At 53.5% G+C, this 14,963-nt stretch overlaps 1 protein-coding gene across 1 annotated transcript in view; it reads left to right on the forward strand.

Moving 5' to 3' along the window:
* Positions 1–14,963, forward strand: part of FSTL4 (follistatin like 4) — a gene marked incomplete at its 3' end in the record, with an annotated part of 417,677 nt that overhangs the window by 258,647 nt on the left and 144,067 nt on the right. The window contains exons 4-5 of the mRNA XM_079703635.1: positions 11,106–11,299; positions 14,779–14,902. Coding sequence (XP_079559761.1) covers positions 11,106–11,299; positions 14,779–14,902 — 318 coding nt within the window. The remainder of the gene's footprint in view (positions 1–11,105; positions 11,300–14,778; positions 14,903–14,963) is intronic.

Below are 14,963 nucleotides of genomic sequence, written 5' to 3' on the forward strand. Positions count from 1 at the left end.
GAGACGCAAGAGGGAGGGGATATGGGGATACATGTATATGTATAGCTGATTCACTTTGTTAAAAAGCAGAAACTAACACACCTTTGTAAAGCAATTATACTCCAATAAAAATGTTAAAAAAAAAAACCAAAACACGGTGGCTGAAAGCTCAAAGCAGTAACATTTTCTGGACAATCTGACCTCTGAGGAACTAAACTTTTGCAGCCTCAGTAGCAGGACCCTGCCCTTCGGCTAGGTGTTTGGGAAGCCTCCCAGCACTTCTCAGGAACAAAATTGATGGAATCACAGCAAGTGGGCTGCTGCCCACTCTTTTCCCCCTCACGCACTCCAGCTTCCCCACTGCTGGCCGTCCTCTGGTCCGGCACTACTGCTTCTCCTCTTAGTGTGGGTGAGGACATGTGGGGAGCAGGCAGGGGCCTGAGCTTCCAGCCTGGAAGCTGGGGGAGTAGAGTCTGTAAGGAGTCAGTGTCCTCCTTCTAGAAAGCATGACTCACTTGGTAGGGAACCTAGTTGTGTGAGGTTCGCATGAACACAAGAGTAAAAGCTAAAGTTCTTAATGCCAGGAGGGCTTTAGCATTAATTCAAGTTTTCAAACATTACTCTTTCACTCTGGGGCCACCTGATAGATGTGCCAATCAACCATAAAAAGTGTATATGGATCCCTCTCCTAGGAATCCAACAAATTTTGCTTTCTCTAATAGGAATAGAAGAGAGGACTGTAAATGTCAAAGAGCAGATTGTATGGCAACATCAATTGAACCAGGCATTGATGAGCAAATGTACCATTTGTTTAGCAAAGCTCTGGGTGGTTTTGTTAATTTAAATTACCTAATGCTGGGGCGAAAACTGAGATGAGGTTTTGTCCGTGAACTCAGGTGCAGGTGGAGGTGTTTACTTCCACCCAGCATCTGAGCAGCCTTGATCGGCTCTGGTGCAGCAGCTGGGGAAGAAGGTGCGTGGTCTGCGTGGCATGTGTGTTGGGCCAAGCAGGGCAGGAGGCCACGTGGAGCCTTAGATGTGCAGATCCTGTTGTGGGCCCAAAGTGGGTCCTGTACTTTCAACCCAGAGCATTCCAAAGAAGCTGGGATGACAAATAGCACAGGCCAGGGAAAAGAGCAGAGGACAGTGAGCAAGGACAGTTGGCCAGCCTGAGGCTAGGCCCTCTTTGGGGTCTGGGCCGATGAGGGGCTGCTAATGAATAAGTGGTGGCCCTGCCGTTGGTTCTGGGGTTGAGACTAGTGCGTGAGGAGGGGAGCCAGCTGGAGCCCAGAGTGATGGTATGGTGGGAGGCTGGCTGAGCACCCCGAACCAAGGGCAGGCAGCAACTCGCTGGCACCCTCGTGGCCCGTGACAGCGTCCACTGCAGTCCCCGCGGCCGGTTCTCTAGGAGACTGAAGACACTCACGCAGGAGATGCAAAGGCGTTGGAGCACGGTCTCGGAGGAGACGGGCAGAGACGAAGACAGGATGAGAGTGTGTGGCTTGGAGAAGACAGAGCACCTCCTTAGAGCCGGTCCTTGGGAGAAAAGTCAGATCTGAAGAGAGGGCCTTCCAGGAAGGGGCACCTGGAAGCAAATCTGCAGGCCGCTTTCTGGCAGGTAGTGGGAGTAGCCAGGAATCGCAGCTCAGGCCATGGCGCAAACACCTCCCCAGGGGGCCTGAGTGTGGCAGTAGTGACCCATCTGCTCAGAAGTTACGGGCCCCAGGGGACAGCCAGCAGAGAGTCACCAGGTGGAGTGACTGTGAGTACAACTGTTTGTGTCTGTTTGGGGATTGTGAGGAGGCCATATCGTGTGTGCTTAACAAGCACCAGGAATCTTCAGAATTTTGTGGCTTGGTCAACACCATCAGTAAAAGTACATCGTATTAGTGAAAACATATCCTAAAGAAAAACCCATTGGTTTTGGCATTTATTGTTAATTGAATTGTCCCAGAAATGGCAGCAGAAAGATTGTTAACATTCATGCATTTACATCAAGTTAAACATCTGTTCCTCTTAAACTAAACTCCAGTAAAGTTATGGCGGCTCATAAATTAGACCAGGAAGTAAAATGCTTCTTGCTCTTTGCACAGCTTAGCGGTTTCAAAATAGACTTCCGAATGACACATTGCAATGGAGGCCCATGTAACACAACCATGTTCAGCTGTGATGGTGGTGCCAGACGATTAAGCTGAGTTTTTGCTTTGGTGGTGAAGATCCCAGCTTTGCCTGCAGCAGTGACATTACTTATCAGGCCATCTGGGGACAATGTGAGAACCTGCTGGTGTTTGGGTGGGGCTCAGGGCAGAGCCTACCCATGAGCGGACCCAACAGCCTCCAAGAGGTTGTGGCCACATCCAGTCTCTCCCCTGGACCCTTCTGGGGGTTCTCCCAGGTGGGGGTCTCGATCTGAGCCTAGGGGCTGGGCCACCCTGCCAGGTCGAGGAGGACTGGAGTTCAGAGGTTGTGACTCGAGGGCATGGCTGGCTGCTGTGTGGCTTCTGAAGGGATGGCCTGTGTGCGGCTCGGGAAGGGAGCTGCCCTCCCCCTACAAGTGGGCATCTCAGAGCACGACCCACCGGCCCCCACCCAGCGCTTCCTTCCTTCCCATCCTTCGGCTCCTTAGCTCACACCCATGCCCAAATGGGATGGCTTCTGCTAATGGCAGAGGAGTTCCTCATGATATCAAGGAACCTCTGTCCTGCAGTCCCCTCTCTCATAAATATGGGGGTTGCAGGGGACTTCTGAAGTGCAGGGCTGCCCTGGTGAGAGAAGAGCCAGCACCCTGGAGGCCTCTGGGGGCTGGGGTCTTCACAGGGGCCTCAGGATCCCCCTCACCCCGACCCCCCAATTCTGCCTGTGTATAAAGCTCTCCCTGGGAGCTCAGAGGGTCCCCAGGGTCAGTTTGTGCTCAGTTACTTATTAGATCCCTGGTATGGGACCAGGCCTTTCCCAAAGTTGTGCGGTGGCCAAATTCCCCCTCAGGCCTCCCCACCTGGGCTGCTGCTCCAAGCCTAGCCCCCCTACCCGCCGCCTGGCCTTTTCACAGGGCTGTCCAGGGTGTCCTGACCAGCGGTGGCACAACCAGAGGACAGACCCTCTCATCCTCCTCCTCTCCAGAGGCAGGTCCCAAAGAGCTGTGTGTGTCCCCACAGGGGCTCAGAGGAGACATCTTCCATGTGACCCAGTGTCCAGCAGGGCAGCATCCCCTCTGTGGCTCACCACCACCACTCCCAGCCCGGCCATGCGCAACTCTGTGGGGCACTGTCGCACGTTTTGGGGTGCCCCTACTAGCGAGGTAGGGCCCGTGCCCCTGGCAGTGAGCACAGCTACACGTACACACACTGCAGCTGCCCCACCACACGTGCATCTCACGCCCCCCTCCAACCAGGAACTGATATGATGGGTGATGACACAGCCCCCAGCCCTCTCCGGAGTTCCAGACCTCAGTCACTGTGGCTCAGGGTGGCCGGGATTGTCCCCGCCTCAGGACAGGGCTGTAGCAGCTCTCCACCAAGATTCCACCTTTATCCAGTCAGCAGGCATTTAGTGAGCACCTTCTGCAGGCAGGCACGTGGGCCAGGTGCTGGTGTCACACCTGCAACAAGGCAGGGCCCTGGCCTCCAGGGGCTCCCATCTGACGGGGCAGCCTGACACCAATAGTGTATGAATAACAGAGAGTGACGCCTAGGGAAAGGGCAACGACAGAGAAGACGGGGGGCAGGGGGATGTCGGAGAGGGTGGCAGGCAGAGACAGCCCCTCCCCAGTCTCCTGCACCGCCTCCCTTCCTGTTGCTACGGGTCTCCAGCCCACCCCGTCCCCTGCTCCAGGCCCCCCCGGAATCTGGGACCTGGGCCTGTCCGGGGCCTCGACCACATGGCCTGTCTCCCTCTCGGTTAGAATCTGAGCGTCCCGCTGCCTGGCTGTTGCCTCCCACCTTGCCCGCCCTGTGCAACCCCCATTTCCTCAACTCTGGAGCCACCAGCCCCTCCCACACCAGGGACCGGAAGCTTTGCCTGCCACAGAGTGAAGACCGTCCCTTTGAGGCCCAGGCTGGCAGGGGCGCATGTGGCTCATAGAATATTCTCAGTGTCTCTCTTGCTTCCCTTTGTTTTGCAATAGAAAGCGTGCCTTTGATAGACGTTTACTTCCAGAAGCTGCTACCTGCTTCCTATCTCTCTTTGCTCAAAAAATTAAATGTGGATGTGCCTGTGCTCCTGCTATAATAATCTCCCTCGGAGTGGAAGGACTGTGGCTGGAATGGGAGAACATTAGAATCTTCAAAGAGGGACAATTATTGAGGGAACTAGATTAATGAGGTGTCATAACAACTTAGCCAGATCTACGGCTGACCTTTCTCGTGGAGAACGGGCTTGATAAATGTAGTTCATTACCAAGTTCTGACATGAAAATAGGATCACACTCTGGGCTCCTCAGCAGGCTGATCAATATTTTATCTGCCAAAACAGGCCCAGTCTGTGAGCAGGAGGGGCCCCGCACACACATGCTGGCAGGAAGCCCGAGGCCAGTGCTGGGGGCTGGCTGAGAGGGGCCAGCGCTGCGGCACAGGGGGCACCCCAGCCAGTGGAGGATGGCTGGGCCCTTCCAAGGGCCTCTTGGGGATTCTCATCACTGCCAGGCTGGCCGGGACACAAGCCTCCCTCCCTGAAAGGTCCTAGAGCAGAAATGTTCATGGGGAGGGGAAGGGAGTGAAGATGTCTTCACTGATTTTGTGGCCACCTGTGCCAGGCGCTGAGCATCAGTGAAGGGGACAAAGACAAATGCACCAGGCCCCGGCTCACATAGGGCATTGGGCCTATTTCATGCAGAGAAGCCCTCGGGGCTGGCTGACCACTCAGACATGGCAAAGTCTGTTTATATTTAGTTTTATGTAAAAGGACCCTGTAAGGTGGTCAAGGGCTGTTATTGCCCCCATTCTAAGGTAGGAAGTGGATGCCAGAAGGGCAGGGGTGGATGACTTTCCAGGGGTCCCACAGCTGCTCAAAAACAGAACCAGATGGTCTCCTGCCTCCCCGTCTAGTGCTCCATCCAGCCTTGCAACGACTGTCATTAGTGGAGTTGGTGTCAGGTGTGGCAGCCTATGATGAAGGCTGTCTCTACCTGAGGACCCCAGCTAGGTTGTTACACGGTGGTCCTGTCACCCTAGCTTCTTGAGGAGAGAGTCTGCCTAGAGCCGCAGGACTCAACCACATTCACAAGCATTTAACACTGTCACACTGTGTGTGTGACTCTCCAGGCCATTCCCACCAGCTTGGAACTTGCAGTCCCACAGAGGGATGTAGCCGACGCTGATAACACCCCACCCAGATTCCCACAGTCAACCCAGAGGTTCCGTGCAGCTTTGGGTGATCAGTCCCCATGACACTTGTAAATAGCTTCCAACCTCGTCTTCAGCCTGAGGGCACTTTCTGGCCTCAAGCATGAGCTGAGTCCACATTTGGGGAGTCCAGAAGTGCTGGATTGGGGTGGGGTTAATGCCCCCAGGAGCAGCCCTCAGCCCAGGAGGGCCAGAAGTTGGTAGAAGAGCACCCTGCCCCCGGCACCTCGGTGGAGCAGCTCCGAGGTGTACTCAACACCGTCTCTGCAAGGTCCTGTGGACTGAGCCCCGGTTGCCACTGTCTCTCCCTGTCCCCAGTCTCACTTCCTCCTTCCTCCCTGCACTTCTTGGGATCATCTCCAAATACACTGCTCACCCTCTATCCTCGTTGCAGGGACTGCTAAGCAGGAGGCCAAACTAAGACAGAGGACAAGCCTCACACACAAAAAAAAACAGTCCATATGTATGGGGCAGAGAGTAAGAAGGTGGATGGACGACAGTGGTTCTGTATGTGCGCAGGAGGGGGCTGAGCTGGGCCCCAGAGAAAAGGGAAGGAAAAGGAGAGGAGAAAGCACGCAAGAAGGCACCCAGCAGGCCAACATCAGCTGCAGTCAGGCACAGTGAGTTTATGCATCTGGAGGGGTCTTCCCTGGGACTCTCCAAGCCTCACTAAAAGGCTTTGACCTAGCCTAAGTCACCAAAGAGACCCCAAAATCCCCATATTATAATGACACAAATTTTTCTTTTCCTTGAAAACACCAAGACACAGAGGAAACACTTAAATGACTTTCCAAGCATGTACAAATTATGTTAGTCTGCCTACTCATGAAGCAGGTCCCCTAAGGCCCCAGCTGGGCAGCTCCAGGTGAGTTCATTCAAGGCACAGACCTCAACATCATATACAAATGTCCTCCTCTCAAGAGTCCTCTCTGGAAGTCCCACCCACCCTGGATCAATAGCGAGGAAGTTGACCATACTGCAGGCTAGGCCACAGAGGCCCAGACTCAGGGCTCCCAGGACAGGCTGGGCATGGCCATTCTCACCATCATCACAGTCAGCCCCTGCGGGGGCACCAGGGAGGGGTGTTGTGGTCCCCAAGCCTCTGCTGTATCCCCTCCTGGGACCTGCCCTCCAAAGGGGCAGGGTCCGTCCCTGGGACCCAGGCCCACCCCAGACATGTGGGGCACAGAGAATTATGAGGTGGTGCTAGTTTAGATTGGGTGATGTTTCTGCAGTGGCCAATATACAGTGAAGAGTAAGCCGGGCAGAGGTTTGGGTAAAGAACATTGGAGGAATATCCCGTTGTATATATGTACCACATCTTCTTTATCCATTCGTCTGTCGATGGGCATTTAGGTTGCTTCCATGACCTGGCTATTGTAAATAGTGCTGCAATGAACATTGGGATGCATGTGTCTTTTTGAATTATGATTTTCTCTGGGTATATGCCCAGTAATGGGATTGCTGGGTCATATGGTAATTCTATATTTCATTTTTTAAGGAACCACCATACTGTTCTCCATAGTGGCTGTACCAATTTACATTCCCACCAACAGTGCAAGTGGGTTCCCTTTTCTCCACGCCCTCTCCAGCATTTATTGTTTGTAGATTTTCTGAGACATGGATGGATCTAGAGACAGTCATACAGAGTGAAGTAAGTCAGAAAAAGAAAATAAATATCGTATATTAACACATATATGGGGAACCTAGAAAAATGGGGTTTTTTTGGTGAACTGGTTTTCAAGGCAGAAATAGAGACACAGATGTAGAGAACAAACTTATGGACACCAAGGAGGAAAAGCGGTGGGGGGGTGGTGGTGGGATGAATTGGGCGATTGGGATTGACATGTATACACTGATGTGTATAAAATAGATAACTAATAAAAACCTTCTCTATAAAGAAAAATAAAAGAACACTGGAGGGAGCAGTAAGCACCAACCCCAAGCAGCACAGTTGTGTGGCAGGTGCTATTAAGATCGTTTCTCCCTCCACACCCGTACCTCTTCAAGTCCCCTGTGGACTTGCTGGGTGGGCAGGCAGCAATGACCCGCATGATACTGAGAAAGACCCAACCCTTGGGTATTGAAGCTCTTGCCCAAATTGAGTAAGGGAAGAGGAAGATCTGAAAACAGAGGCTCTGTGGGCCTGGCCTCGGGCCCCATGCAACACACAAGGCCAGCCAGGGCTCCACTAGTTCGGCTCACAGTCAGGGTCACCTGTGCAGAGGGCCTGGCTTCACCTCTGGCCAGCCTCTGGGAAGGGGATTATGGGTAACTTATTTTCTTTCTTTATACTCATCTGCACTTTCCAAGTGTTTTGTTGTTGTTGTTGTTTTGATGGACATGTGTTTCTTTTTTGTTGTTGTTTTGATGGACGTATGTTGTTTTGATGGACGTGTGTTTCTTTTACAATAAGACAAAGGTTTAAAACTGGCAGCAGGGTGGGAATGTTTAGCTAAAGACCAGCTCTGGCAGATTCACAGATGCCCACGCTCCACCTTGGTGAGCTGTTCCATCTGACCCCACAGTGTGACCAGGGGGGTTGTGAATGAAAAAAATAAACCTGGGACTTGGTAAACTCAGCCTGGAAACCAAAAGGGAAGACTTTTGAGAGGGTAGTCCTTGCTGGAGATGAAGCATCAGAAGTCTTGAAAGAGGTTGAATTTTGGAATCTAAAGTGACACCATTAGGGTGTCTTTCCTCTGATGCTCACGGTCCCGCAGAGCTACAGGGATATTAGAGGAGCTCAGGAACATTGGGCCAATGATTTAATTATTCCAGGTTGAAACTCATGTAAAGTGCAAGTGCTCCTGGGATAAAGAAGGATCTCAAATCGTCTTCCAGGCGCAGCTCAGTTTATCTCAGGACCCCCATGCCCAGCAGCAGCCAGGCACAGTGAGGCCCTCAGGAAAGGAAAGAAGGACACGGGAAGTTTGGCAAAGTGTGATCTGCAGGTCTTGGCATCCTACGCCCCCTCCACACTTCCCTCCAGCCTTGTCTGTGCCCCCATCCATGCCTCACTCCGGCTCAGCCACACCAGCTTCCTCTGGGCTCCGGACCCACTGTGCCGCCAGCTCCTGCACCTGCAATCCCTGTGACCTGGCATTCCCTTCCCTCTGCCTCCTTTGCCCACAGATCCCTCATCCTGCAGGTCCTGTCCTTAGGGAGACTTCCTTCACCCCTGCCTCGTTAGCTCTCCCTCCACGGGCACCCTTGATGCCCAGGATGGGAAGCTCCATCGTATCCTCAAAGTGCCGCCCCGCATCAGGCACAGGTTGTAAGTAAATGCTGGTAAAAGGATGGGAAGGGCATGGCTGGCATGAGCCCTAGCAGGAGGCCAGACCAGGGGCTCAGGGAGCTGGCCCTGGAGACTGGGGGCAACCACCTCTTTCTCCCAAGTTGATTTCTAGACATGTACATACCTTCCTGACCAGGAGTCATGTGCTGGGCAGCTGCCAGGGTGGAGAAGCCACTGTGAACTGACAGTGAACTGTAGGGACGTGATAAGAGGGCAAGAGCCTGGGGAGGTTGCTGCAGCCCATCTGACAGAACCCACCTTGAAGGTTTCCCTGGCCTGCCAGAGTGGGAGGTGCTGTCTAGCTTCGGACCCCTGGCCTAGGGCAGCAGGGAGCTCAGAGGAGATCTGTGCCCCACCAGGGTCTGTGAGGAAAATTGGAGGGTTGGGAGGACCTGCAAGGATGAGACATCTCTCCCCATCTGACCTGGCCTGGCCCATCCTTCAGGTGGCCATGCTGTAGTGTGTTTTTTTAGGAGGCTAACTGTACGCTAGCATTTCTGAGTCGAGCCTCCTATCAACCCCATATCCATCCGCCGTGTGCACTAGCTTCCCAGCATCTGGGCATGAATGCCTGTCCCCAGGAAAGCCTGACAGGCCCTCCAGTTCAGGTCCCTGCAGATCCCCCCACAGAGACTTCCACTTCCATCTCCACCAATGCTTCTCTCTCCACTCAGATACCACATCCAGCTTCCATCCATTTGCCAGGACTAGTTTCACCCTCTTGGAGGCTGGAGGCCAGGATTCGGGCAAAGCTCTTCCTCTACTTTCCCCAGACTGACCTTTGTCCAGGCTCAGGAAGCAGAGCCCAGCAGGCCGCCACGTCTTCCCCTGGGCGGGAGTGTGTGGTCGTGGGACATGGCCACAATTTTCAACACCGTACAGACTTGAGAATCGGGTTTGCCAACCGGGGGCCCTACGAGCTCCCAGGAATGGATACCCTACAAGGCCAAAGAGGGGTGGGTGAGTTGTTCTTGTCAGAGCATAGAAACTCCCAGAGAGCAAATAGATTTGATTATATTGAGCACAGCAATTGATTTTTTTTCTAAATAAACATGCAGGAGGAGATGGTAACAGGCATCTGTTTCTGACAAGAATCAATTGACCCAAACTGGAAGAAAATCTAGAAATGCAAACAAGCACAAGAGAAAGTGATTGGACCATCCAGGCTTGTCTAGGGAGGCAGGGAGAGAAACAGGCAGACTTCCCCACCAGTACTCTCCCCACCAAGCAGCTCCCCTGTTCGTTTCTCTTCAGCAAATGTGGTTCCAATAATGACAAGGGGGAGAGTAGCTATCATTTTATGAGCCCTTACTTGGTGCCAAACCACTGCTGTGCCTTTTATGTGCGTATCTTATTTAACCCTCCTAACAGCCCTATGTGGGAGGCACTGCTCTCCCCACTTCACAGATGAAATCACTGAGGCACCTTGTGCAAGGTACACACTCAGGCAGCCGCAGAGCTGGGATTCAAACCTGGTGGACTCCAGATCCAGTGCTCTCCAGCACCCCTGAGCTATCACCTGGTGCCCTAAACTGGCCTTGGAATTAAGGGGATGAGCCCCAGGTCCCAGACACTCCCTTTCCAGCAGGACACTGGCTTCACCCTGGACTGGGTGAGGAGGAGTGCACACCCATGCTCCAAGTCTCAGCAAAGCCATGTGCTGGAGTACATATTCCATCCCGGGAGGTGGGGAAGTGGGGCCAGAGAGGCTCTCCCGCTCGCTAACAACCCGGCAGCCTCCACTCACGGTGCAGCTCTGTGCGGGGAGCATCCTCATGGCCTGTTGCCAGCGAGATAAACTATGTCATGTCACAGTGCATCACAGGCCTCATTTGCCAAAACACTGTGTGGTTCGGATGCTGTGGACCAAGCATGGCCATGATAAAAGGCCTAAGAGCAATGGGCTGTGCGCTTTGGTTTTAATTTTGTAAAAGCTGCCTTTTGTGTCTTGGTCGTAAGCTTGTGTACTCATGTTCGGTTTTGAAGTAATCCAGCTCTGGGAGTGTACCTAATTAACTTAAGCAGGGTTTATTAGTCCTGTTAACTGGAACTCGCTAATCTATGAGACCAAGGATTACAAAGCAGCCTTTAAGGTAGGATTAAGGCAAAGATGAGCTATTACAAAATGGAATCGGGGCGGCTTTCCTAAAGCCGCTGTGGGGCTGTGCTGGGACTTCCCCTGGATGAATCTCCCCATTCCGTCTGGCAAACACTCTGTGTCTGGCTGTAGTAGGTGCTCAATAAACATTTGCGAGATGAACAAACAGGCTTCTTCCAGCATTTGCATCATGTGTAGCATGTATCCACTGCTCCATAAGTATTTATGGGATGGACTGGTGGACAGACGGACGAATAGGTCTCATGTACTCTGGTAACACCCTGCACTGCACATAGTGAATGCCCAGTAACTGCCGATGGGTGGGGTGGATGGGGGTCTTCTCGAGATCGGGAGAGGAGTCTGGCTGCAATAACCCCATCTTCTCTTCCAGGTGACCCGTGCACCATGGCCGACTACGCCCGCCTGAAGAAGGCCCTTCTGGCGCTGCAGACTCGCCTGCAGCCACTCCATGAAGGGGACAGCAGAGAAGACCCTGCTTCCCAGAAGCGGCTCCTGGTAGAATCTCTGTTTAAGGACTTGGATGTAGACGGGGACGGCCACCTCAGCCGCTCTGAACTGGCCCAGGTGGGTACGGCATTCGGTGAAATTGCATCACGGAGGAATCCAGTTTTCCATTCCGCGTGTGAAGGAAGAGAACCGGGAGATCCACATGGGGAGAGTCATTTGTAACCGTCTCTGTAATGGGATGCCGAGGAGGCCTTGCTCCTGCAAGAGAAAGCCATCTCCCGGGAGTCAGAGAGCTTGTGTTTAACACCTCTTGAGAATATCTGACAAACAGAACGATGTCAGTGTCTCCTTCCCACCAGCCACCTTCAGCCAATATTTACAAACAAGCTCTGAGGCACTCTGGGCTAGCTGGCGAAACACACACTGCACACTGGCTGGGCTCTGAGGTTTTCATTAGGAAATAAGTCTTTTCTTCCTGAGTCCTTTGCTTTCCTCAGCAGGAAGGTTCAAAGGAAGCAGGTTTGGTTCCCACCAAACACTTCTGGAGCTGTAACCTTGGTGTCCCCACATCCTCTCCGCTAGGACCTCGCCCTTTGCGGTATCCAGGAATCAGTAGCCCGCACCCCAGCCTGCTGGCTTGCGGGAAGCCCTGTGGCCACCCCCAAACACTGCTCTTCCCTTTGAGAAAACACTTGGATGGGGCCTCTCTCCCAGACACAGCACACGTGTCCCTCTGTCCAGCTACAAGGTGGTACAAGGGCCTGGAGCATCTGCAGCAAAAAGAAGCGAGGAAGGAGCAACCTAGGGCACCAGGCAGGCCAGCTGCAGGATGGGCCTGTTGGGTGCTGGTGGCAGAAAGGCAGGCTGGGTGGGCCCGAGGGCCTGAGTTCCTGCTCCTACTCTGCTGGTTTGCCTCTGAGGGCCTGGGGCCCTGGAGCCACACCAGGGGCAGATATGGAGGGAGGACGAGGTCAGCCTTCCCAGGAAGGGTGGGAGGGCCTAGCAGCTCTGCCCCAGAGACCACAGAGTGCCCCCCACCAGAGGACAGGTAATAGGATGAGTCCCCACCTTTGATGCTGGTTTAAAGAAATCCTTCACAAGGCACAGCAATGACCTCATCAAAGCTGTGACCAGGTCACCAGGAAGGACCAGGCTAGGGAGGGTCCTGACATTTATGGAGCACCCACTGTGGGCTCGGCCCTAAACAAGGCCCTTTACTTGTGATGTGCCCAACACAGATGTGTGCCTCACTTGGAGGTAGAATAGCTACGAACGCAGACTTCACGGTCAGACTGCCTGAGTTCAGGTCCAGCTCCAGCATTTACAGGGACCTAGTGGGTCTAGGCAGACAACTTCACCTCTCTGCGCCTCGTTTCTTGTCTGTGACTGTCGCAGGGTCATCAGGAGGGTTAGATGAGCTAAGACATGTGAAGTTCTCAGCTTAGTGCCCAGCACGCGGCACATTCTCAGTAAGTGACAGCTGTCAGCATCACTTCGTCATCATCACCTTTATTGTTATTATTTCCTCCTTAAACCTTTCAGCCACCCTTTGCTCTGTGGTAGGTGCTAGTGTTCTCCTCCCTTCCCAAGTATTTTTAGATGAGGAAGCAGCTCCAAGAAATCAAGAGACTTGCCCGCAGAGTGTGTACTACCTAGAACATGGTGAACCTAGATGAAACCCGGGGGCCGGGGGGTAGTGGTGGTGAGTGGACCTGCTCTCCTCATGGTACAGGGGGCTCCCTGGGGGGAGGGCTCCCACCACAGGCTCCATCTGATCCTCTCCAAGTCTGTGGGGATGACAGGTGCCCATAAAATCTGAGTACAGAGCAGTTATCCAGACGCTTCCCCATGCAGGGTCCCCTTCTCAAGTCCAGCCAGTCCAGAGCCTGCTTCCAGGAAGTGTGTTGGGAAACACAGATCCTAAGGCGTTTGCAGACCGCGCCCCCCACCCCCCCGCTCACCCACACCTGGCAGCGTGCACAAGTCCATCCACGGCCTGCACCCCAGGAGGCCTCCCAGGCACATGCCAGCCTGCATGTCACCACTTCCAGCAACACTCAGCCCCCAGCTATGGCTAAAAGCCCAAGGGGCGGGGCCAGGGACCCACAGGTGACCCACGCCGCTCTGGGGAGAGCCCAGGTCCTGTTAGTTACGGTTACCTGTGAGAAGAGCCGTCTGGCGATTCGATTCCCCGCGATACAGGCTGTGCGGGGAGCCCGGAGGGCAGGCGTTTTCTCCGTATTTAACAGAGGCAGCTGTGGGGTCTTGGTGCCCCAGGCCCCGTGGCTCCCGGTAGCTGCCAGGTAAACAGAACCTTCCTTGGCACATTACTCTAACCTGGCAGAGACATGTCCCGAGGCACCTGAAGCCATTAACAAGCATGGTAATTGGACTATGATTTCCTCTTTAAAATTTAATGTGTTTAAAGTACATTTCATAAATCTGCCGAGCAGGGGCCAGCTAAAATGGGCCTTTCCTTGACACTGAATCAGAGGCGTCAGGGAAAAACTTGTCAGTCCTATGAAAAGTTAATCAATTTCCAATACAGAAATAGACAAAGGGAAATTTCCATCTTTGGAAGATTGATTTCGGGCGTTACGGTTGATCGCCCTTTTATCGAACACTCTTACTTGCTGGGTGAAGGGTCATTTTTTGAACATCATCACATTAAATTGCCTTTAACATAGCAGGCCCAACTGAGACTGTTATATAAAGAGGAAATGCCTCTGTTCCCCTGTCCCTGCAAAAATAAAACCATTTTCTTTCTTCTGAGATTTCCTTCTGAGCATTTTCCTTGCAAGACTCTAGTTCTAGACACACATGCCAAAAGGTGACTGGTCATGCTGGGGAGACCTCTGCCCTGTGGCCCAGGCCACATCCAGAGAGGAGTTCACAGCACCCCCCCCACCCCGTGGTCCCCGCGACAGAATCCTAAGGGTAGTGGTTTGTGTTCCTGGCAGGACAGGGCAGGCAGAGACAGGGGCCCAAGCCTAGGTCAGTAGAATGGCAGTTTCCCCTTCCTGGGGGTAGTGCTGTGGCTAGGACGTGCTGCCCTGAGATTGGAGTGGGCTGGTGAGGTGGGGAGGGGAACACTGATGGAGCAGTGACCTTCCAGCTCTACATAGCTGGGAGCCACTGAGTTCAGCCACTGTTTGCTGGGCTTATTTGATCAGGCCCCTTCTCTTCCCTGTTTCCCCATCTGCAACGTGAAGGGGTAGATCAGGTGACCACAGGGTCCTTCCCACCTCAGACTGTCTGGGGTCTGTTTGCCCAGGCAGGGAGAAGACAGGCCTGAATGCTAATCCCGAGTCGGCCCCAATCACTGTGTGACCTTGGGAAAGTGTCTTCCCTCTCTGAGCCTCAGTTGTCTCATCTATAAAATGAGAGGATCAAACAAGACAATACCAAAGAGATTTGGATGCTCCTCATGGCCCACCGAGCTGTTGCTGGAGTCCCCACACGAACACACACACACACACACACACAACCAGACCGGTGAGCACAGCCCCACCCACTTGGCCTGAGCCATTTTCCAGCAGTGCCCACAGCTCTGAACTCACTCCCGGTTCTAGCCTTGCTCCCTTTCTCACCCGCAGCACATGCCGAAGGAGCAAGGCCTGGAAGAGGACTTCCTGGGGTGCTCACCAGGCGACCTCCTCCGATTTGATGACTACAACAAAGACGGCCTCCTGACCCTCCATGAGTTCTACACAGCCTTCCGTAAGTCAGGCCCCAGTCGGGGCTCACAGTGGGCAAACACATTCCTGCACCAAAATGGTGT

Source organism: Hyperoodon ampullatus, assembly GCF_949752795.1.
Source record: "Hyperoodon ampullatus genome assembly, chromosome: 4".
Classification (NCBI taxonomy): Eukaryota; Metazoa; Chordata; class Mammalia; order Artiodactyla; family Ziphiidae; genus Hyperoodon; species Hyperoodon ampullatus.